This window comes from Pipra filicauda, unplaced genomic scaffold (genome assembly GCF_003945595.2).
Source record: "Pipra filicauda isolate LSUMZ 115617 unplaced genomic scaffold, ASM394559v2 scaffold70_size2993248_pilon, whole genome shotgun sequence".
In the NCBI taxonomy this organism is placed as follows: domain Eukaryota; kingdom Metazoa; phylum Chordata; class Aves; order Passeriformes; family Pipridae; genus Pipra; species Pipra filicauda.
This window is the reverse complement of record NW_024104876.1, coordinates 1,826,070-1,850,189: the sequence shown is the minus strand read 5'-3', so window position 1 is coordinate 1,850,189 and position 24,120 is coordinate 1,826,070. Positions and strand designations below refer to the sequence as shown.

Sequence of the window (24,120 nt, the reverse complement as noted above, 5' to 3'; positions counted from 1 at the left end):
ACCTCTTGCAGACCTTGTTGGGCAGCCCGTGGCTGTCGGCGGGGTAAAAGCCCTCGCGGCAGGCGGGGACGCAGCGCCAGTGGGGTGCAGGGCCCTCGGGGGTGCAGGGGGTGCAGTCCTCCTCTACCGGCCCTGTCGGGACAGGGAAGAGGGCAAAATGGCATGTGAGTGATTTCGGAGACAGTCCAAGTGTGGCCACAGCCCCACATAAGACAGGGGGCACCAGTTTGGCTCTGCCTTGCTCATGAACAAGGTGATTGTTGTGTCACCAGCGTCCAGCATGTCTGCTTGGCTCCCACCCCAAAAAGCTCAGCTTCCATCTCAAAAACACCAGTTCCCACCCCAAAAACTCTCAGCTAGGACTCAGTGTCTGTCCCTTTGCAGAACCAAGAGTCGGCCACCAGGCCTCAGTGGGGAAAAGCACATCAAAACCCCCTCAGGCCCATGAGCCACCACTCCCAAGCATGCACTAGTTTGGGCTTCCCACTCTGCATAGAGTGCAAAAGGAGATGCTAAACTGGGCTGTGGAGGAGCTGGAGAAGGGAAGGGCTTGGAACAGGAGCTGGAAAAGCAGAGGACCCCACTCTGACGCCAGCACATTGTGGCTGGACAGCAAACTCCAGTGATGGAGGTGTTATCATTAGAGGCCTTCCACGCACCAGACTTGAGAAATGGTTATGCAGCAAAAGGAGGCGAGAAAGGGCTGGAAAAATAATTGTGGTGGAGTACATTTACACTGACTGGAATAAGAATTAGAAGGGAAGTAATTTTCTTATGGGATTAAGAGCCTGTTCCCTTCCACGCTTGCCAACAAGATCAATAAATATTTTGGATTTAGTCTAAGGAAATTGCCCATGTATGATAGAAGAGGTTCACGCCACTGAACATGAATTGTCTAGAGATCATATTATCATCAGATCTATGATGATTTCGAGGGCAGGCGCAAACATTAACAATGGAAAATAATTGGACTTGCAAGAGGCAAGAAAGGCAGGATTTAAAGGGAACGGGAGAGGCTTTGGGCAGCTGGGGGAAGGCAGCAGCGGCCAGCCCGGCACCGAGGGGCAGTCAGGATAACACGCCTCAGCTGCCTGACATTTTTATCCGCTGCAAACCCATCTTCCATCACTCCAAGAGGGTTTTATGGCCTCCCCCACAACCTTATTAAACTAAAGCACCTGGCTTCGGGGAGACCGGGAAATAAAAAACGGCTCCAATAAAAATGTAAAAACTCCCTAAAAACCTTTCCAGTGTGAACACATACAATGTGGGATGTGCTGGAGAGTTGGGATTGCTTCCCCTCCGGCACGCTCTGCCTTGGCTTGGGGTGGATGTGGTGGGTATTTGCTCCTGATGCACGAGGATTTGGGGTTTTGCATGGGGATGCTGTGGGGTGAAGGATTTACCTGTGCTGGCGGGGCAGGTCTCGCAGCGCCGGGGCTCCCGGCTGAGGTACATGGCAGGCTGGCACTCGGGCACACAGCTCTCTCCTGCCAGGCTGTTAAGGAAGCAGAGAGGATGTTTGCCCCCAAAGCTATGGGCTCTGGGGACTCAGCCCATCCCCAGCTCCACACCCCCCCGCGTCCTACGACAGCCTCAGTCTGCAGCGTGTCAGAAAGCCAGCCAGTGCTTCAGGAGAAATTAAAGTCCTGCCTGGACCAAAGGGACAGCTGCAGGTTCCTTAATTAATTATCCGGGAGGAAATAAAATTATTTTTTTCCCATGGGCAGCCAGCCAGGCTCTCCCAAAGACCTTTTGCACGATTAAGGCTCCCTGGAATCAAAGGAAATTGGTTCAGTGCCGTGGCTGGGCCGGTGCTGCTTCACCATGGCAGGGATGATTTGAAGTCCTGGCTTAAAAGGATATTGGACAATAAAAAACAAGCGCCGTGCAGATTATGTCTGACAAGTGCCTCCACTTGTGCTTTTCCGAGGGAGTAGATAATCTTTTGGCAGTGGGAATTTCTTTGTCTGAGCGAGCCCCACTGCTACACTGTGGCTCTGACTCACAGTGCCCGAACACTGCAAAGTGCTGTGGGATCATATTCCCATGAGCAACTGCGGATGGAAAACAGCCCCTCCCTAGGGGAGCTCTTTGTCCCACAGGTGCTGTGGGGCCAGCAGCAAGGGCACCCAGTGTTCCTCAAAGGGCCAGGGCTGCCCTGCTTGCACCACCATTGCTGGAAAACCACCATCCTTTACTATCCCCACTCAGCAGGTATACTGGATAAAATTTTCAGTGTGGATAAATCTGAGAGAAGGGTTTCTGGGCTTGCAGGGATCATTCCCAGCCTGCCTGGCACAGCTCAGCCTGGGACCAACCCTACACAGCACTTACCCACCACCCTGGCAAGAGCTGCAGAAAAGGAAATTAAATTTAAATAATAGTTTTCGGCTAAGAAAGGGACACTAATCACCACCTAGTACCATGGAAGCAGGATCTTGGTTCTTTAACTAACTCACTCTCTAATTTGCCATCGGAAATCCCAAATTTAAACCAGTGCTGCAGGTATAAACTCATCCCGTGCCGGTGTTTTACCTGAATCCCTCTTTGCATGCAGTACATTTGTCTGCTTCGCCAACACATTTTTTACAGCTTTGATGACATTTCAGACAACGTTTCTGACCTTTCAAAAAACAAAGCAAGGCAGGGAGAATGAAATGCGGACAGTGATTTGCAAGCAGCAGTCAGAGCTGTAAAACCCCACTGCACCCCAGCGCCAGCTCCCCAGGGAGCAGAGGCACATCCACCCCAATGGATCCCTGCTATGGCAGCTGACCTTATCTGTCACTGCTTGCTAAGAAGAAATATGCTTTGCAAGCAACTAGGATCATTAATTACAGTCTTGTAATTAAGAGCCAAGTTGAGCACCTCTGCTTTGCACCACCCTCCAAACACCCAGAGGTTTTGCCTCCTCCCTTCACTGTGTGCAAAGTGTGTCAAGGGGGAAACTCAAAGCCAATACTCAAAAATCAAGGCGTGTTCCTCCACCCATAGCGCTTAAAATAGAAGCAACCCCTGCACATCCTCATGCTACAACTTGCAAGTGATAAAACGTCCTTACGTTCCTCGGCGTAGAAGCCGGTGGGACACAGCACCACGCAGGTGTTCATCTCCTGGTGGTGGTAGAGGTTCCTCTTGCAGGCCGTGCACTGGGTCGGTCCCCTCCCGAGGCAGCGCTCGCAGCCCTTGTAGCACCGGCGGCACCTCCGGGCGCCTTTGTCCCCAAAAAACCCCGCGGGGCAGGAGCTCACACACATCCTGGGGGAGGAACAGAGAGCACCCGGGTGTTGGTGCCACCTCCTGCCTCAGGCGCCTGCTGCCATCCCCTCACCCACAGCATTTGGGGTGTCCCCCAGCCTTGGAGGAAATTTGGGCTCATTTATTTTTATTCTTAAGATTTAGGGTGCCTTGAAAGTCATGGGTCTGTAATACAGACTCAGGGACTCTCTTGTCCCAGCTACAGGTAAACTTTCCCTGTGCCAACCCAAGAGACTGAAGAGCAGAAACCCCAATTCCAGAAGTGATTTGTCACCTTAGCTAGCTGTCCCTTGGGCGTGGCTGGCCCCAGCTGGTGATGTCAGTGCTTCTTCCCCAGCTCGATTACATGGCCAAAGTCCTTCAGGGCTCTAGAACTTTGTATCCCCCACCCCATTGTACCCTAATCCAAGGCAGGGATCCCCACACCTCCTCCTCCATCCATTTTGTCTCTCGTATCTTTCTCTCTGCAAACATTTATCACCCACACTGAGGTGCAAGACCTGGCAAAAGGTGCTGCTGCTGCCCAGGGACCCCACAGGGACACCCCACCACCTCACCTGCCAGTTTTCATGCTGCCCAGGCTGTAGTGGATGCAGTTCAAGCACTGGTCGGCGTTGGGACCATCACAGCCCTGGTCGCCGCACTCGGGGTGGCACGGACCTGGGTGGGGAAAGACTGGTTCAGTGGGGGGAGAAGCTGAGAATCCCCCAGACCCCACTGCCAGGATGCCCTGAGCACACCCTCCCTGAACTGACAGATGCTGGGAAAGGGCTGGAGACTCTTCTCCTGTCTTATCCTATACCTATTATATTATAAATTTTATCCTATCTATCCTATGGAGCTGCAGGGCTCTGGGTGCTCATGTCTCCTGCAGATCATCCTTCCAGAAATGTATCCCACCCACCCATCCTCTGCCTGAACACTGGTGCAGAAGCAGCTTTGAAAGAGTGACCTGCTCCTCAGGGACCAACAGGGACACCCACCCCTGCCCAAGGCAGAGGAGGGAAGGTGGGCAGAGCTTTTTTTACCCCTCAGACAGCTGCACCAGCAATTTGTGGCGGGAGTGCTGGGATGGGGCATTTTTCTACCTTCTAATTTCACCATCCTGCTGGCCACAGGCACTGCTCCTCCCAGCCTGTCTCAGCCCCAGGCAGGATCAGACCTTGTGGCTCCCCCCAGTTCATCAGAGTTTGCATTTTCCCAGGCACTTTGGTGGGGATGTGGCAGCTCAAGCTGACACTTACCCGCATACTCCTCCTCCTCCTCTGCCACCTCCACCTGGCTCTGCAGGAAGGCTGCTCTTGATGGCTCCATCTCTGATGTTGGCACTTCCAACGACCTCCCACGGGACTGGGGCCCACCCAGTGCAGTGTAGGGATGCTCAGCTGTCCCATAGAAGATGAGGCTCCACTCCTTCAGCTTCCCTGTGGGGCAGGCACAATGTCACCCATCCTGTTCCCTGTCTCACTCCGCCCTGCGGGACCCAGTTTTCAGGGAAGCAGGAGGAGCATGGACTGGACCATCAGGGCATCACCACTGGCACAGCAATGCAGAAGAGCAAACAGTGAACACCCAGAAATGCTGAGGAGCCCCTGAGCTCCCAGCCCACACAGAAGCAGCTGTTTAAGGCACTTACAAGGGATTTTTAATTCTATAAATCATCTGACGAACCTCAGCAACACCATAGACTTCGTGTCCAACACTGGAGAGAGCCAGTAACTTTAAAAGCTACACAATAGAGGATTATTTCTGTCTGACAAAAGCCGCCTGGCACACACTGGATTATTTCTTGCTGCTGCAGTTCCAGCCATCCCTTTGCCCAATATATCAGAGGTCTGAGCTTGGCACCCCTCAAGACACTGTGGGAGCCACCAGACTGTGGCGCACCTGGTAGGACTCCCCCGAGGCCTTACACCCACACCAAGACCCTCTACGATCCACATGGCTTTGGGGAGGGAGCCCAAAAATGCTGCTGCTTCTTTCCAAGGCTGTTTTTCTTTCGATTCTCCATCAATGTGAGTCACTTCATGCCCGTGGCACGCTCGGCTTTAACTTCTAATCCCTGCGTTTCCAGGAAGGGCTTAAAATTTCCAGTACCCAAATCCCTTGGCTCTCCCCAAGGGATGAGAGGACCCACCTGCTGCACTGAGCAGCGCCAGCATGGAGCCTGTGAGGCAGCTCCGCCGGGAAAGTGCCTTCACTGAAAGAATTAAATTTGCTTTAAATCTAAAATATCCCATGTGAAGAAAGCCCAGGCTGCACGGGGCTCATGTGGGGATGCAGCAGTGCCAGCAACAGGACACCTATATTATTTAATTGGTATTAGATTAACCAATTTAGTGGTATTAAATTAACATTTAATACTGGTTTCTGCTACGAGCTGGGAGCATCTTCCCTCCTTTTTCCTCCCGCTTTACCCTCTCTGCTTCAAACCCGGTGCAGACCCTTTGAGGGGGTGCCTAAACGCTCTCGTTTTCATTTCATTTTGCCAAGACAGGTAAAGCTGAGCCCTGATGCCCTTGAGGGGCTCAGAAACACCCGCCATGAACTGTAAATACTGGGGAAAAATCAGCTCCGTGGGCGCTTTGCTGCTGCTCTCTGAGTTCAAAAGATTTCGGGTGAAGGCAGCAAACAGAAACACTTTGTGCTCAATGAACGAACCCCCACGTGCACCTCCCGCCAGAAAATCGTGTGGGAGAAATTTTTTAATATGCTCCTGGCTTCCTATCAATGATTGTGTGGATTTAAAACCCCCACAACACACGCCAGCCCCGGGCAGGATTCCTCATGCCCCGCTGCCACCAGCCAGCAAGGCAGCTGCCCCTTCCTGGTGGGGCCAGATCCTGCCAGCACGGCTCCTTTGCTGGGAGCAGGCAGCCAAGCCAGGGAGAGGGGGACACAGGGACATGCAGGGGCCAGGCTGAGCCCAGCCACCCTCTGCCAGCACAGTGGCAGCCCGGGGAGGATGTCCGTCTGTCTGCAGCCCGAGGGACATCGTCCCCTTGCGCCGTTGCACAACCAGCCCACGCGCCAGATGTCCCAGCAGCGAAGCAAAACAAACAAACAACAATTACAGCTCTTGGGTTTCCTTGTTTTGGCTCATTACGGTTTAATTTTGGAAACCTGGCTCTCGGGTGCAGCGAGTTTTGCTGCTGCTGGGAGAAAATCCGCTCCCGGTTCAGCCAGACTGGCAGCCTCCTGTGTTCAGGGCTGATGTTTTATTCCCACTTTTGAGAAATTTGGGCAATATCATTTTGCTGGAGACCATAAAAACTCACAGCAAAATATACAGCCAAGTGAAATAGCCTGCAATGAGCTTTGGGAGCGAGAGGGACTGGTGGGCTCCAGGGGGTCCTCACCTTGCACGGCGGGGTTGCGCACTTGGGATGGCGTGTCGTGGATCTCCAGGGTCCACTCCCCCGCCGCCCGCTCCCCCCAGCAGTGGACGGTCATGAACTCCCAGCCCTTGAACCCCTCGTTGGAGTGGTCGAACACCCTGCAATGGTAATGCCACGCACCAAGAAATGTGACTTCGGATGTTGGATTTTATCGGAAAAGGTAGATAGGTGATTAAGGATTAATGTTAGGATTAACGATTCCTTGCACGCACCCACCCTTGCATGGAGCCCTTCTGCAGCAGAGACCTGGGCATGCCCCCACCTTCCCAAAAAACCCTGAGGGAACTCGCAGCAACCCCCCAGAGGACACATTCTGGCTCCGGCCGCTCTTACCTCCTGGCGAGGAGCTGCGACCTGGTTCCTGCTGGAGACACGAGGCTGATCTGGAGGTCTCCCCGGCGCGGGTGGGAGATGCTGAGCCTCACCACGACGTGCTCCAGGTACAGCACGTGCTGGTCACGGTGCTCAGCGCAGCCGCTGCTCAGGGTGCTGGCGCGCAGCACGTGGTCAGCTCGGATGTACCTGCCAGGGTCGGGCAGAGAGTCATGATGGGGACAGTTCCCAGCAGTATGGACACCCAATTATACTTGAACCCAGTCTCCTACTGCTATCACAGCAAAAATTATCTCCTCCTCCATTGCGATTCCCAGTGTCCTAGCATGGGAATTTGCTGAGTTGCCGCATGGTAACGAGATGGATTTGAACTGCTCCAAACTGCAGCCTTATGGGCTGCAAGGGCACTGCTTTATTATAATTAGCAGTGCAGTGTTCCTCTTTGGGCTGTAATTAGTGTCTGTATCAGATAAATAGCTTCATGAACACACTTGGCTCCACATTCATTCCTGTTTTGCATATGCAAGTCTTCCAGAGACTTTTCTGATTAACAACTCTCTCACTCTACAGCCAGGCAGTGGTAAATCAGGAGGGTCCATTTGGTCAGATCCGTGATCCCACCCTTTAACCTAGCAGGGACTGACCTACCAAGGATGAGATGTGAATCTAAGCTGGTTTGAATCCGAAGCTGAATTCAAAGATCCCAGACAATGGAAATTTGGAAACCTTTGCAACAAAGCACCAGTTTTTGGTCCCTTCGATTGAAAATGTTTGATGGAAGAGAGCAGAGAGACCAAGACATCACTGCTCATGTAGGACCCAGCAGGAAAGTTGGATTTGGTCTCTCACTGTCAGCCCTCAAAAACTGCCTGCTGATCATCCATCTTGGAAGTGAAAGTGGATGGTGTGGATCACTCTGACCATAAAATCCATAAACATCATCTTGTCTGCCCATGGACTTGTCCCAGCCACCCTGACTCCTAATTTCCCTTTCCAAATGTTGAGACAGGAGCTGAGCCTCTGCATAGCAAGAGCCAGCTCCACCAATGCTCCTTCCAAGCATCTGCATGCCCTGGGAGAGCACTCCACTCCACCCCACTCCACCCAACCCCACAACACTCACTTGGGCACCCTGTCCAGGCTTCCCACGCAGACATGCTGGGGAGGAACCATCTTCCACTTCTTGGCTTCCACCACAATAGCGTCAGCATCCACCAGCCCAAAGCCATATAGATGGCTAACTGGAAAGAGAGAAGACTCAGAAACCCACTGCCTTCCAAGCAGGGCTCAGGAGCTCCTCCTCAGTGCTTGGTGGAGCATCCCCCAACCATCAAGGAAGGCACAGTTGACTCCATTGCTTCAACACACAGACCTCATCACCCTGTTCAAGTTACACCCCAAATCCACATTGGCACCATGGAAAACCCATTGCTGGGAGCAGCCCATGGAAAGGAACAGGAAACACTCCAGCTCAGGAAAGCCTCCACCAAACAAGGCTTCCAAACCTCCACCAAGCAAGAGTTCCAAGCATCTCACCCCATGAATTACTGCCCTCTCCTCCCTCCCCTCAACAGCCTGATGGTGGGAGCCCCCAGGGAAGCTGACAGTGGCCACACATGGTGAATCCTCCCCATAAACAAAGCTCTGGAGATCTTTATTTTCCCTTCATTGTCTGTTTCCACCGTGCCACCCCCACCTCCTCTCACCTTTGTGCCCCGCGCCGTTGGTTTTCCAGTCAGGCGCTCGCAGGTGCCCCGGCCGTGAGGTTTTGACCAGCAGGTGCTGGACGTCCCTCCAGGTGAGCAGGGGGCTGCAACAACACAGGGCTCGTGGGATGGCTCTGCTGCTCCCAGTCTTCCCAGCAGCAGCAGGGACACCCACTGGGTTAAAAAAAAACTCCAAAAAAATCTCTTTCTCGCTCAAAAAAAGAGCAAGAATTGATGATTTAAATGCTGACACCCTGCCTGGAGGTTGGCCATTGCTTGGGGTGCCCCAGCAGAGGTCGATGCCCCAGGGAGAGATGCCACATGTCCACAGGCATTGCAGGATTTACTCCTGGATAAGGCAATTTAGGTCTCATGCTCTGAGGTAGAAATGAAGCAAATCAGGAGTGTTTTCCCCATTTTCATGCAGGAGATCAGGAATGAAGCACATCCTGAGGCAGGGTACTGGGCTCAGCGGCTCATTGATACATGATGCTGAGCAAACCTTCCCTTTATAGCAATAACAGCAAAAATTGTTGGAAAAATCCCTGGGTTGCTCATTTAACGGAAAAATGAAATGCAAATGGTTTCCACTCCCCCAGACTGGGTTTGCGTGAGGTTTGTGCGTCCAGAGTGCAGGACACCAAGTGCTCTGTGCTTCCCAAGACCCCAGCCCAGGGATATTGCTGAAGAATTTTCCATGCTTTTCTTACAGTCAGTTCTTCAGCATCTCGAGCTGGGATTTATATTGCTCTCGAGCAGCATTTAAGGAAACAAATTCAATTTATTCTCTCTTGTCATAATGGAGTGCCTGAGCACCAAGCTCTTGTACTTAATGTTGCGTTTTATGCCTCAGCTAAACAATTCAAAAATTACATCTAAAGCTTTTAATATACTTGTAATGAAAACGGCATCTCCGGAAATATGTTCACCCGACTTGGGTGTTGGGATTAAACCGGAGGAGGAGGACTGGAACCACAATCACCGTCCCTGGATGAGAGTGCAGTGCTGCCCTGAGGCTTATTCCCAGCCTTAATTTTATTTCCACTCCATAAAAATAATAATAAGTTCATGAGAAGATGCTCCATGAAGCAACACAGGGATGCCCCAGGGCCGTTCCTGGGCTGGGGGACCACGACAGAACCAGGATGGGACTGGGATGAGAACGGGATGGGGACAAGAGGAAAAGAACAGCTTGTTTGAACCAGGGAGTGTGTCGCTTGTTGGTCAAGCTGTGTGAGTTTTTGACATTATGCAGAAGTAGTCATTTACCCCCAGAAATGCAACACTTGCTGAAAACCATCACTTCTACGGACATTTCCCATTTTCTGTGATGTTTTCCGATATTTTTTTCTACAGGAAGGATTTATAAAACTCCTGTTGGAGCCTGCTGTCAGCAGTTTCAATGCACCAGCTGAAAAGCCTGACTTATCTCACCAACCCCAAATGTTCAACAGATGAAGAATTAGATCAATAAAACACCGGCGGGAAGATGCAAAAGAACAACGCTGTATCAAACCTCGCCAAAAAGGAGCCATTTAGAACAACTTTGTCCCATTTTGAATCACTCCAAAGATTAAAAAAAAAAAACCACTTTGTTTTTTCCTGAGTTTGCTCACCAGGTACTGAACATGGAAACATTTTTCCTGGTGAGGTAACACTTACTTTGCCTCCAAAGCCAAGGCGATGATTCCCGCGACCATGGGGGCGGACACGGAGGTGCCGGTGTGGCCGTCGGTGCAGCGGTGCCGGAGATCCGTGGTGACCTGTGGGGAGAGAAGCTGCAGCTCCCAAGGTGCTCCCAGCATGGGCACTACCCCATCCAGCACCCCAGGTTTGCTCGGGATGCTGCCAGAGCGGAGCTGATCCTCGTGGTACCCAACCCTTGCCATGGCTCACGTGCCATCACGGTGCCCAGAGCCCCAAAAACAGTCTGCAGGTACATTTGGTGCATGAGGAAACAACCCTTCTTACATTTCACTTTTCTAAAGGGGCAGAAACTATTTGAAAAGGGAAAAAGCCATCAATTTTATTGTGGTTCAGCTGGAGGAAAAGGCAGATGGAGTGATGTGAGCAGGGCAGAGCTGCTGGGGCTATGCATATATGGGTGCACACTGAGCTGTGCCATGTTAAATGCTTTTCTTAAAACCTCCAGCTCCCGGTTTTGGGCAAGAATTTCCATTTGCATAGGGATAAAAAAAGCCATTTCCAGCTTTTTTGTTCCAGGACAGAGCATAGTGTTTGGGTACCAAAAGCTTGGAGAGAGGAAGTGGGCCAAGAAATGCTCCATTGGTCACATTTTTAACAGGTTCCTGAGTTTTGGGTTAATCTGGTGATTCCACCCCAAGGTGCCCATGAAATCTGCTTTTTTTTCCCAGCAACACTCCAGTAGTACTGGACTGTGCTGGCTCCAGCCATGCAAATGCTGAGTGGTATGAAAATGCCATTTGGATTTTGTTTTCTGGCTGGAAATTCGTCTTTTAGGTGCCAAAACCCCCATTCCTGAATGCAAAAATTAATCGACTTGTTAAAAAACCGAACAGTTTTTGTCAAAAAACTCATTTGGGTGGAAAACTCCCTTCCCAGCTCGGATGAGGTGCCGTGACAGTGGGTGATGCTTTACTGCCCAAGGTTCAGATGATGCACAAGGATGTCAGTAATGAACAGCCTTGGTATGACAAGAACACAGCAGTTCTTGGGATGGGGCAAATATAGCAGGGAGGTAGGAAAGCTGATCTGATCCACACATGCACACACTTTCAGGCAATTCCTGACCTCTAAAGTCTCAGCTGTCCATTTGGAGCTGTCACATCCCTGCCAAATGCCTCCATCCTCCCTCTTTTTTCTCTCTCAGGCTAAAAATCCTCAAAATTAACTTTTTTTTTCAAACAAGGGACAGTGAGCAAGCGCCTTTGGGGAACAGGTTGATATTTACATGGGTATTTTTGCAAACCTCCAGCCCTTTCACCCATTTACCAGGGAAAACACCGCATCCCTGAGCATTTCACGACCAGAGCAAAACCCACCGCAGAGCTAAGGGCAAAGCCTGGCTCTTACAACTGGGCCATCACCCACAGCCCAGCCACGCCGAAAACACCCAGGGGGTGCTGCCCCACTCAATGCTGGGGTAAAACTCACTATTTTCCGCTCGTAAAAAGCCCCGCTGCTGTAGGTGGTGGCGAGGGTGGAGGCACATTCCTCCAGGTACCAGGGCTTGTAGCCGTTCTCGGTGGTGCTGCTGATGGAGATGGTGTAGATGCTGTTGGTGTAGCCGTCACAGGAGCAGTAATCGCCCTCTCTGCCGCCGTTCCCCGACGCCCAGACGAAAATGGACCCCAGTCCCCTGCGACCCTGTGGGCAGAGAGAGGATGGAGGGTTAGAAGAGGTGTTTGTCCAGGATGAGAGGCCATCTTGGCACAGGGAGGAAGGGATAAGTCTGATTTTTTGATCTGGATATCGGGTATGATGAGGGTGGAAGGACGGGTCCCATCCTGCCCAGTGCTCAGCCCCCTGGGTCAGTCCCGCACACACTCCCCTCAGCTCAGCCAGCCCCAGTTTACAGGCAGCAATTCTCCATGAGGATGGGAGAGCCTCCAGCAATGGGATTTTGACATTTTCCACAGGCTTTCCAGAGGAAAAACATCTTGGGTACTCAGAGTCCCTGGACCAGCCAGTAACACCTGGTTCTATGAGGAACTGGCAGGAAACCCCTTAAACCCCATGTCTCCCAAGCCCACAGAGCACCTCACCAACCACCCAAACCATGAGAAACCTTTCCCCAGCTTATTCTTTAGGTTCTTTCTGTTTGTTTTTTAATTTTTAAATCCCCATCACTTGGCAGGAACATCTGATGGAGCCATCCCCACTGGGCACAGCTGTGGGAGCCCAGTGGGAACTGGGGGGGCGGGAAGGCTGCACCAGCCACCCAGACCTCCCTGGAGCCAGGGAAAATCCCAGCTGGCAGTGGCAGCCGTGGTGCCAACCAGGGGCCCCTAATGAAGCTGATGTCACTGGGGCGAGCCCTGTTCTCCATCCAATCCACTACTGGGATGCCCAGGAATAACCCAGCCCTGCAGGGGTTTGGAAGCAAGGTGCCGCCATCCCAAAAAAGGAGGATTTTTGGTGATCCAAGGGGGTTAGGGGCAGGAAATGAAGTGGCTGGTTCTCTTCCGTGCCCTATAAGGCAGAGTTCTCCAGGGAGGATGGCGCTCTGCCGGGCTTGGCAGGCGATGGAAGAACACAGCGGAGCAGCCCCATCCTCCCCGCGGCTACTCCTGCCACTGAGAGGTTTCGGCACTCGCCTGGGCAGATCTGGTGTTTGCCTCTCTCCCACTGCTCTGTGACAGCTTCCTCCACAAAAAAATAATAAAAATAATAATAATAAAGCAGCTTTGCTCTGGAGGAATTCACTGGGATTTATTGTGGGTTTTAAGCGCCAGGGGGAGCGGGATGTTTATTACCTGTCTCGCCCCCCTCCTGGAGCAGAGGCTTTCTGAGCTGACCCTGCCTCTGGATACACAGGCTAAGTCAGGCTTTTCCCTTACTTTATGAAAGTTTTCATTATCTGGGCTGCCTCCCAGCCAAACTGGGTGGGTATTTCCCCAGCAAAGATTAATAGAGCTGTCTGGAGCTCTGCAAGAAAAAGTGCAAATGCCAAGGGAATTATTGCCCTGCTCCACGTCACGGAGAGCTCGACCCAGCTTGCCAGCCCACCAAGCCTGCTGCTGGCATCTCCCACCCTGCTTTCCAGGGTTTCCTGGATCTCCAAGGAGGCAGCATCCCAGCCCACATGCTCGGCACAGACAGTGACCGTCCAGCTCGCCCATACCAAAATCCACGCACCCCCAAGGACGAGTCCCACTGCATGCAACCCAAGCTTCCCAAATCCCTAATCAGAGAAATAAAACCAGGCACTGATTGCTGAAGCATGTGCAGATGTAGCAATGATTTCAACTGGGATTAAAAGACAGGGAGCCCAGACCTCCCTTGCATCCCACATCCCGAGTGTTGCCCCCATGGGAGCTGAGAAGGCTCCTCAGACCTGATCCAAACCCACATCCCCACGAGGCCCAGGCAGGGCTGCACTGGAGGAAACTGGGTTTGGAGCCAGCACAGTCACATGAAGGACATGAACAGGCACATGAATGACACTACAATACACATCTAACACCTGACAGCATTCCGAGAGCTCACTGCATATTGCAGCTCCCTCAGATGGGAAAAAATCCACTCGTTCCCTTTGCTCTCAAACAAGGAACTACCAAGATTCCTACAAGCACACCCCAAACACCCAACTTCTTCATTTGCCATCCTCTTAAGCCAACACCATGCTAGGGAGGGGGCTCCTTGCAGCTATAAAATGTGGATCTGAATATCATTTGAGCCAGGGAATCCCTCCCTGTCCAAGGTGGGGATGATCCAGCTCACCCCAGCTGCTCATGGTTGGCTGTGGGATGCACAGCATCTCCTGCTTCTGCAGCACTGCGGGGCCTGGGTGTTTGCCCAACGGCACTCCATGAGCCACCAGGATAAATCTCCCCTCGTTAGCTCAGGAACTAATAAAGTGTGGCTGGAGGAACAAGAAACAAGATGGTAAATTACTCCAGCGCAGTCCTATCGCTAATAGATAAAGGTTATTTTAATGTTTCCATTAAAAACTCAATTTTAAGGATTTATAACTCAGTTACAGCTGTTTGCTCAGGCTAAAGGTGGTGGTTAACTATCTCCTTGCAGCTTTCCTTGTTATTTAAGGAGAAGAAGTTGGCAATTAAGAGCTGTGCACACGGGATAGTGGGTGCCACAAACACCAGTGGCAGCTGGGGGACAGGGCTGTCCCCTGGGAGACAAAAACAAGCATCCCAAAACAGTGGGGCTGTGCTGGGCAAGGACCCTGCTGCCATCCATTTGCTCCTGCGTGGAAAAATAAGGTCTAAAAAGCAGCTTGTTTCCCCCCCCCGTATTTACACGGCGTGAACTCCCCAGCACTTCAATGGATTCCTCGGCAGGCTCACCGCCCCAGCAGGAAATCAAGTAAACAGTGGGAAAAACACTCCACCCTATTTTTAGATAAGAGACAGGCTGCTCGCCCCAGCCTGTGGCCACCCAAAATCACAGCATGGTGTGAGAAGAGGCAGCAGAGGAAGGATTGGAGGCAGGGGTCAAAATGGGGGGGGTTCCCAGCCCAGCCTGGGGCTGCTGGTGGCAAAACTCCAACCCCAGGTTCTCTGAAGCACCCAGGGAACACCCAATGTGGAGCCCTGGGCTGCCATGACACTCATCCGCAGAACCCACCAAGCTGCCAAGAAAGGTCTTTTTCCTGATGCTTTTAGCCAATATTGGGCATTTTTTAAAAGCTTCCAGAAAGAGAAGGGCCACGGGGCATCCCCAACAGGGATTGATTGACAGCTGTCAATCACATGTGATGCTGGCTGAACTTTCTTGCTGGAGGATTTCAAGGATAATAATCCACTGTTGGACCCTGTGGTGGCACCCGTGTCCCTGCCCAGCTGTGACACAGCTGCTTGCTCCAGGTGGAAAACCAGGGAAATGCTTAATGTGGCAGAGACCTCCGGGAGAGGATACCAGGGGCCTAGGGAGGGTGGAGGAAGGGGTTGGAGATACTTGGGGGTGTCCCCTTCTGCCCATGCCAGGATCCAGGGAGGACATTTTAAGGTGCAAAGTCACCCCCCCCAGGAACTACTCTGGGTTTCTCATCCCGGCAGAGCTTCGCAACACAACCTGGGGCCTCCCTGCTCTGCCAGGGCTCTGCCTGGTCACCGGTGCTGCCGGGTGGTCCCACCAGGGCCGGCCATGCCGAGGGGTCCCACCGGGGCCGCGCCATCGCCAGGCACCTCCCGCCGTCACCACCCTCGGCCGCAAAAATCCACCGGAGCTCTTAGGGACGCCGGGGAAAACTAGGAAAAATTAGAGATGATTGGCTTTCCCCCCCGCCCCAGCCCTAGTGCTGGCATCACCTCAGGGGGCCGAGCTGCCCATCCCCGCGCCGGACCCCGGGCCGGCCGCGGCCCTGGCACGCGTTCCCACGGGACAGGAGGAGGAGGGCGAGCGCATCTGGGCGCTGTGGGATCCACACCTTTTTAATGCCTTGCTCAAAAGCCTGTTTGGCCAATAGACCAGGTCCATCAACTGTCTTCCCATCATCATCTGGCCCCCAGCTCGCGCTGTAAATGTCAATGTAATCGGGTCTGATGCCAAGCGACTTCGCTTCAACAACATCTGTTACATCTCCATCTAACATACGAATGCCTAAAAGCACAAAAACATCAGACATTAGGGCTTCATGGCGTGGATGAAGATTGCAATCAAAGGGCTTTGTTAGCGGCAGCGGAAACCGCACGGCTCAGGCGCGCCTGGAATAGCTTCAACCCGCGGCCCTGCATGCCAACGAGCCTGGCAGCGGGATGCTGGGGAGCTGCTGGGGAAGTTTTCTGTGTTGCTGGCTTCATGGCTAGGGATGGAGAGGGGGAGGTTAAAATTCATATCCCCTCCATTAGTGGGGAACGGGTGGTGGGAGTGGAACTGCACTCCCCAGTTGCAAAATCCACCCACTAAAAACCTTTTTTCCCTCCCTTTTAATTCATTAGCTAACACGTCACTCCCCTTGGAAGATATTGGAGTTTCCTGATCACTCATGCCCGCCCAGCCTCAGGCACATTGGCAGGGTGAAGCCTCTCCCCTTGAGTGGGGATGAGCGTGACAGTCCTCAAATCCCATCACTGCCCAACTGATGCCAGCAGTTCTCCGGAGTGGGAGAAGCCCCAGGCTGTGCTTTGCACAGCCAAAATCGGAGCCAGGACCCCAACTCATGGCTGAACAGTGCCATCTGGGATAACCCTCACTTCCAGTTGGGAATGCCAGCAGACACCAGCCAGGGTACTCACAGGCAGAGCCCCTCAGCCATGGTGGGATGGGCTGGGGGATTGCTGCACACCCCTAGCCTCCAACTGCTGAATTATGAGAGTACAGCCCGCTCTGTTCTCCATCACCCTTCCCCTGCAGGATTTCCACTCTGCACAGTGGGTGGAGGGCTGTGCCAATGGGCTGCCCAGAAACAGCCCTTGCCCAGAAACAGCCCTTGCAGGAAAAGACATGCTGGAAATTTCAGCACTGTATTTTATCAGCCAGGGATAGCCTGGTTTATAAAAATGCATTTCCGCTTCCACATGTATTTTGTCTTAAAGCAAACAAATGCAGGCAGATGTCATTCCAGCTGCAGCTGCACTCTGGACACCAGTCAACTCAAATATCTCTTTCTGACGCTGCCCCTGATCAGCCAAAACCAAGCTTAGAAATGTAAAACCAGGGAGCTGAGCAGTTCCCAAAAACTTCCTCTTTGTCAACAAGAAAACACAAGGAGAAGGGGCTAAAAGCCGAGCCTGGTGTCTGAGCTGCACTCGGCTGCGGCACAGCAAGGAAAACCAGCAGAGGGATGGGGCTTGTGCTGGCTAAATGTGGGCATGTTCACCAGCAAGCCCAAAATCAGCCCAAAACCAACCCAAAGCCAGCCCAGAGACAACTCAGAGACAACCACCCGCAATGCCAGGCTCCCTGGTCAAATAATGGGGAGCAGGAGGGAGCAGAGATGGATGCTGCAAAATAAATGAGCTTTGTGCCACACAGGGAGCAATACCAACCTCCAAAGTGAGCGCTCGAGGAGAGGGAAAAGGAGGACGAATGGCAGGAGCCCTTTGCTTGAGCAGTGATGTGTTTTGCCCAGAGCAAATGAAAAGCAACGCAAGGGTGCTGAAGAGCAGCCAGTAAAATTAGATGGGAGCTCTCCAAGTGTGACAAATAGGCTTCCCCAACAAGTTGTGCTCATTAATCGCTGCTTTATTTGTGTAATCCATCTAGAATCACTCTTGGTGCAGCTATAACGTGTTTTCCTCCATGATCCCAAACTTCATCTGGCTCAGACTGTATTTTTCCCCTTTGCCTGTTGATGTTGTGGGAAGCCCCCAGCCCTCTGCCAGGTGCCTTGTCTCACTCAACACCTCCCCAGCACACCTCTGGGGCAAGGCACTCATTAAAGGGAGCAAATTAAAATGAGACCCATAGGTCATCATAAAGTCAACAACTAAAGCTCGTCTCCACCAGCAGCTGCAGAGAAATGGGCTTGAAAAGGAGCAGGAAGGGAATGGCCTAATCCTGCAGGATCCCAAACTGCACTAAACCCCACCAGGAGCTTTGCCTTGCTCAGCTGCTGCTTAGTCTGCACTTGGAGGTGGGTTTTTAGGGGCAAGAAACTTCTAAGAAGCAAGAAGCCATCACATGTGCAGGAGGCAGAAAGATGGGATGGGCTGATGTGCCCCTGCCAGTCCCCCCATTCACCCTCTGTGGGGTTATTTCTTCCCTTTTGGGGACTTTCCCCACACAGGCAATCACTGGAGGTGGTTGGCCAGGAGCAGGATCCCTGTGGGCACTGGTCCCATGCAGACACAACCCTAACAAAAGCTGTTTCTTACACAGCCAGGATGAATAAGACAAGAGAAGTAATTAAGTCCCAAATCCAACCCATGGTGCTTGGGTCCACGCTCCCAATAGTCAATTCTCCCAGTGCTGGGCTGGTAGGAGGGGCTGCAGTAAAAACCCCTCTCCTGTTACAGCCATGCCAGGGATAGGGCTGAAGCCCCCAGGGCGAGGACCCAGCTCCAGGTATTTGTCCCCTGCATGGTCCCACCAGCCAGGTAGATGGGACACTGCACTCCCACCCCCACTAAGACCCTCATCTCCCCAGGGGTGTTATACTCATTGGGTTGGCCAGGACTGCCCCAGGTCAAACCAGCTCAGCTAATGCAAATGAACTCTGAGATGCTAATTACCACCAGGATCCAATCTGGTGATAAAGATTCATTTGCTTCCCGCACATTCTGTTATTTGTAGGACTGTGCAAAAGTGCCTGCCCTACACACAGCTCCAGCCCCACACCTCCCTGGTGTTTTGCCCATGAGAGTATTTTGGGGGTCTCCCCAGAACCCCCCACTCCAAGCAGCTCATCTGCAGATATTGACCCCACAAATGAGTGACTTCAGCTCTGAAGCTTAACCAGTACCATGGAGTACAGCAAACACAGCCACTCCAAGGACAGACCCCCCGAGAGCAGTTATGGACTTTTGGGGGTAAAATCACCACATCCTCAATCCACGTGCACCCTCACAGCAAGGATGCAGCCCAAGCAGAAAGTTTCCACCCCAAAATACGCAGAGCCAGGGTCCCTTGCATGCCATATCACCCATCCTCCCCCAACACCCCTGGAGTTCCCTGCAGCTGAGGCATCAAGGAGGAGACTCTCCTGGCAGTATTTGGGGGAACAGCCTCCCACCACCCACCCCGGGAGCCCATCAGTGTGGCTAGGGTGGCCACAGTGCCCCGGGGGGACAGTGAAGGGCAGGGGAGTGCAGAGGTGCAGCCTCACCTCCGATGCGGGCGTTGTAGGCGATGCCCACGATGCAGTACGAGTTGTTCGCCGCCGCCGCCACCTCCCCCGCGCAGCGAGTGCCATGTCTGCAAAGAGAAATCCCCCATCAGCTGACGTCCATGGCAAAGGGTCCCTCCAGCCAACCCCCAACCAGCACCCCAAAACCAGCCCTGAGGCCAAAGCGGCAGAAGAAAGTGCCCCAGGAGATGAAGAGTCCTTACCCAAAGCCCACAGCAAGTGTTGGAGGGTGCAAGAAACTAATGCCAAAAGCAATTTGCTGTTTGCGTTTTGTACCTAAATCCAATCTGTTGTTTGCATTTTACACCTCAATGCGACTTGCTTCTTTGCATTTTGCACCTAAATGCAATTTCCTCTTTGCATCTTGCACCTTGATAAAATCTCCTCTTTGGACTCCTGTTTCCTTTCCACATGTACCCATCCCACTTTTATTTTTTATTTATTTGAAGCCCAAAATGTGTGTCCAAGGCTTGCCATCTCAGCCACCCATCCTGACTTCATGTGGTTTAATCCCCAGCCAGGGCAAGGAACCCCCAACAGTGCTGTAGTTTGATGGCCCAAGGGTCCACTAGCAATTGGCTGGACTTGCATTAAACACAATGACTGTGCAAAGCCCATAATGCAGCCTTCTTTGCAGCACTGGGGATGGGGAAAGGCCACAGACCTGGAAGACATCCCAGTGGGGACACCCAGCCTCCCAGGACCCCACAGACCCCAGCCCCATGGCAATTAGCATCACGTACTTATTCTCATTGCTGGCATCGTAGCGCGGAGTCGGGTCGTGGTCGTTCCCATTGACGTCGTAGCTCGCAAGAGGATCCTGAAAATATGTTGCCACCATTAGATTCAGCTTACCAGGTGGTTGTGGTGGCCAGCAGCTGGAGTGGTGGCCAACAGAGCCAAGCAGGGCAGGAAACGACATTTTCCCCTTAGTTTCTGACTGTTTCCTCAGGATAAATAGTTTTAGGCTGCAGTACTGCATGTTTCCCAGGGGAAACATCCTGTTACCTCAGGAACTGCTCCTCTGAACCCCAAATCTTGCTGGGTCCAGCACCCCCCTTCTCTCCACTGTGGCCATTTGGTTTTTGAGCTGGGGCTGAGCACGTTCATGCAGGTTTTTGGCTCTGCCCTGGTGAGCAGAGGGAGGCGGCTGCTTCCCAGGCAGCTGCAAAGGGAGTTTCCCCCAAACCTTCTTATCTAAAAACCTCATTTCCTTCTTAAAAACATCTCAAGCTTTCTCAAAAAAAAACAAAAAAAAAACAAAAACAACAAAACCAAAAAACTTTTCCTCTAAATATGCCAATGCACAGACTTCAGCTGTGTTTATACATTGAAATTCTCCATAAATCAACTTGTGGCGAGGATCAGCCGCAGCCCGTTCACCCCAGCCCGTCCATCCCCCAGCTCACGTAGTTCTGCAGGAGGTCGGGGTGGTTCCTCTCTATGCCGTCATCCAGGATGGTGACCACCACGTTCTTGCCCGTGTAGCCCCTCTGCCAGGCTGACAAGATGTTCATCTCTGACCTGCACCGACTGTTTTTATCGCCGCAGTGCTACAGACACAAACACAGCTGCAAAATGCTGCAACCCCATTCCAGCCCATCTAAGCAAACAGCCAGGCTGGGAGCCCATTTAATCAACCAGAAAATATATTTACAACCCACCCCCTGCCATATAACTCGTAGATTTGTTATAACTTTACTCCACAGATCAAACCCATCCAGCAGCAGTTAATCCAGGCAATGCTATCTCCCTATTATTCTTTTCCTCTTCCATTTCAAATACTGTGGGCTCTTGGGTTTTGAAGAGCTCGTTTCCTTTCCGCCCTTAATTTTCAATGAATTTCCCTGTCAAAAACAGATCGATGACGCAGGCAGGAGAAAAATGATATTACAAATAGATGGCTGCAGCTCTGGGATGGGTAAAATGCAGTGGTGCTGCTCCCAAGCCTTTGCTGCACAGCCCATGATGAGGGGCTGCTAACGAGGGTGCAACACTTCAAATTGGACTCTCACGTGCATTAGTCCACAATTTTAAAATCCTCCTGCCAAGCACATTTGCTGATATCAAGGTATGTCATGACTGGCTGGGCTGAACAAAGATTGATGATGCATTTGCTTCAAAATACAGGAGCCCCCCATAAGGCAGAGGGGTCCCTGCGGGGAAATACCCACCAGGTACCACATGTTGGGCCACACCGGGTCGTTGAAGGGCAGAGCGTGTGGCTCCCCTCGGACCTGCCTCTTCACCCTCCGCTTCACCTCCTGCTGCTGCAGCCAGTCCACCTGCAAGCAGAGACATGGGTCAGCATCAGCCTTGGGCACAGAGCCCGGAATTGCCCATTGAAATGGGATACGGGATGCAGAAATGACGCCAGCCACAGCCTGGACCCATCCCAGCATCACCCTATGCTCTGGCAAACCCTCATCTCCTTGGCCAGAGCTGCTGTGGAGATAGCAGGTCCATTTGGAAGGAAAAGAATGGATGGACAGACAGACAGAGTGAGCTCAGCTCTTTGTGGTCTCTGAGCCAGGGACCAGATTCCTCTCCCGGTGCAGCAAAACCCTCGAGCATAAATAACGTCGCCTCTGAGTGCAGCCTAAACCCCCTGGCTTCACAAAGCACAGAAGCACATGCTGGAGTCCTGCTGGAGACAGACAACATATTTCAGTGTTTAGTCAAAGTTTTGGAGAAGGCTCGGGTGCTTGGCTTAGTCTTTGGGCTGATCCTTCCGGCTGGGAGGCAGCAGCTCAGCCTTGAGACTTTGCCACCTGGCTCCAGGGCTGCTCATCCTTTGAGCTCGTTCCTCCTGACAAAATAATAAAATTGGGGGATTAACCCAAGGACAACACACGTTTCCCAAAAATGTGTGATGGCCATACACAGCCACGGCAGATCTGGGGGGCATGGCCAGCTCCAGAGAAGTGTTTTTGGCACTGGCTAAGGGCGAGGTGGCCTTGGAGCCGATCACTCTGACATTTGTTTGCTTTTCAGCAGGGCATGACATGCAAAGAGATCAAACAAGAAATGATCCAGAGAAGGCCAGGATTGGGAAATGCTGGTGTTTGCTGTGGTGGGAGCTGCCTACGGTGCTGATCTGGGAGCAGTCACATCCCATCCCTGGCATGCATTAACCCCCCCAAACCTTTTATTCCCCACAAAAAAGGGCTTTCCTGCCTTCAGCATGAAGGTAAAGCCCAAGTTTAGTGAAAAGAGATTATCAAAATAATTTATAGACCAAATCTTTAGAGGTGTCCATGTTGGGGAGAGAACAGAGGCACCAGCTGATGAGCTGGGAGGGCTCTGTGGCACATCCCTCCTCGCTGGGCACTTTCTTCCTGACGGCTCTGGGTCTTCTGGGAGCTGCTCATGGGGATGTCTCTATTGTTGTGACTAAGGGTTGGTAACAAAAAAGAATCAAAATCCAAAACACAACTTTTGTTGGGCTCATTTATGTATAACTGTCAGCTGAACAGAGTTCTTGCACAGTTTATAGCTTTGTACCTAGGATGGAGGTGGACTGGGAGCTCTGCGTGTCAGAACCCGACAGCTTCCAGCCTACAGCTTGGGTTTTAAACACATATATATTTTAAAGAAAAAAACGCTGTTGAAAGGAAAAAAAAATATATATCATAGAAAAATGAGTTTCCACGCTGCCTTGGTTGACGACAGAGCACTGCTTTGCTTGTACTGTGATGGATTTAAGCACTGGAAGTAAAAATACCACTTCATGGTCTAGTTAAAAAAAAAATAAAAATACATTAAATAGAGGTTATGGGTTTTTTCCTTAAAGCACCACTCCCTGGCAGCATTACCATGGGTCTCATTGTCCAAGCCACAGCTACTGCCTTTCCCTGCAGCTTTGCTGGATGCAGGAATGATGGGAAGATATGGGATTTTGCGGGGTTTTTACCAGGAGCTGTGATGCCCTGTGGGGATGTCTTCATCTCAAACATGCTCCAGATCAGCCCCAGTGCTGCCAGCCTGGAGTCAGTGTGTGTGGACATGGAGAAATCAGCAGTTTAAGGGCATTGATTTCAAGGGGGAGTTGATAAATCAATGTGGCTGGCATGGGAAAACAGGCAAGCAGGAAGGAGCCTGGGGCATCCCTGCAACAGCTCCTGTGGCTTGTGAAACTCGGATCAACATCTATTGTTAATCCAGGGTGAGGGAAAAGCTTCTTGGAAATTTAAAAAACTGAAAGTCTTTTTACCACTAGCCCAAGGTATTACAGTCCTGAGACCCAGGGGTCCCTGTTCTACCTCTGCAAACCCTAATTATCACAGAATCGTAGACTACTTTGGGTCGGGAGGGAACCTTAAAGCTCTTCTCATTTCAATCCCCTGCCATGGGCAAGGACACCTTCCACTAGACGAAATTGCTCCAAGCCCCGTCCAACCTGGCCCTGGACACTTCCAGGGATGGGGCACAGCTTCAGGGGTTGCACAGCTTCTCTGGGCAACCTGTGCCAGGGCCTCACCACTCTGATGGGGAACAATTCCTCCACAATATCCTATCTAACCCTGCCCTCTGGCAGTGGGAAGCCATTCCCCCCTGTCCTGTCAATCCAGGCCCTTGTCCAAAGTCCCTCTCCAGCTCTCTTGGAGCACCTTGAGGTACAATTAGCAGTAAGGAGGTAACTGTGAGAGGCACCAAAGGACCCCATGAGGCAGCTCAGGTATCACTGAGCTGAACCCTTCGCCCTTCCTGCAAACAGAGCAGCAGTTTTATGTGTTCCCCCTCACTGTGAGATTTTCAGCAGGTGATGCCCCAACCCAGCCAGCCTGGGTGGCTCCACCAAACACGATAACCAGCAAGGGTGAGGGTGCAACTCCCTTTCCAGCTCCAGAAAAGTGATTGCTTGACTTATACCAGTGGATGTGCGTGAGTTAAAGCAGAGATCCAGGATAAACAAGTTGGTTCCAGCATATGTTTGCCATGGCATGGCACAGATAATTAAGGTGAAGTTGAT

The 24,120-nt window shown here is 52.0% G+C and overlaps 1 protein-coding gene across 2 annotated transcripts in view; it reads right to left on the bottom strand.

Moving 5' to 3' along the window:
* Window positions 1-24,120, bottom strand: part of PCSK6 (proprotein convertase subtilisin/kexin type 6) — a 47,156-nt gene that overhangs the window by 3,206 nt on the left and 19,830 nt on the right. For both annotated transcript variants that reach the window (XM_039389168.1, XM_027714828.2), the window contains 17 exons: window positions 21,323-21,433; window positions 20,558-20,701; window positions 19,892-19,968; window positions 19,128-19,216; window positions 15,789-15,961; window positions 11,834-12,046; window positions 10,361-10,461; window positions 8,699-8,802; window positions 8,116-8,233; window positions 6,993-7,181; window positions 6,621-6,757; window positions 4,506-4,685; window positions 3,819-3,921; window positions 3,065-3,261; window positions 2,539-2,626; window positions 1,407-1,498; window positions 3-132 (listed from right to left, as the gene is read on the bottom strand). In XM_039389168.1, coding sequence (XP_039245102.1) covers window positions 3-132; window positions 1,407-1,498; window positions 2,539-2,626; window positions 3,065-3,261; window positions 3,819-3,921; window positions 4,506-4,685; window positions 6,621-6,757; window positions 6,993-7,181; window positions 8,116-8,233; window positions 8,699-8,802; window positions 10,361-10,461; window positions 11,834-12,046; window positions 15,789-15,961; window positions 19,128-19,216; window positions 19,892-19,968; window positions 20,558-20,701; window positions 21,323-21,433 — 2,246 coding nt within the window. The remainder of the gene's footprint in view (window positions 1-2; window positions 133-1,406; window positions 1,499-2,538; window positions 2,627-3,064; window positions 3,262-3,818; window positions 3,922-4,505; window positions 4,686-6,620; window positions 6,758-6,992; window positions 7,182-8,115; window positions 8,234-8,698; window positions 8,803-10,360; window positions 10,462-11,833; window positions 12,047-15,788; window positions 15,962-19,127; window positions 19,217-19,891; window positions 19,969-20,557; window positions 20,702-21,322; window positions 21,434-24,120) is intronic.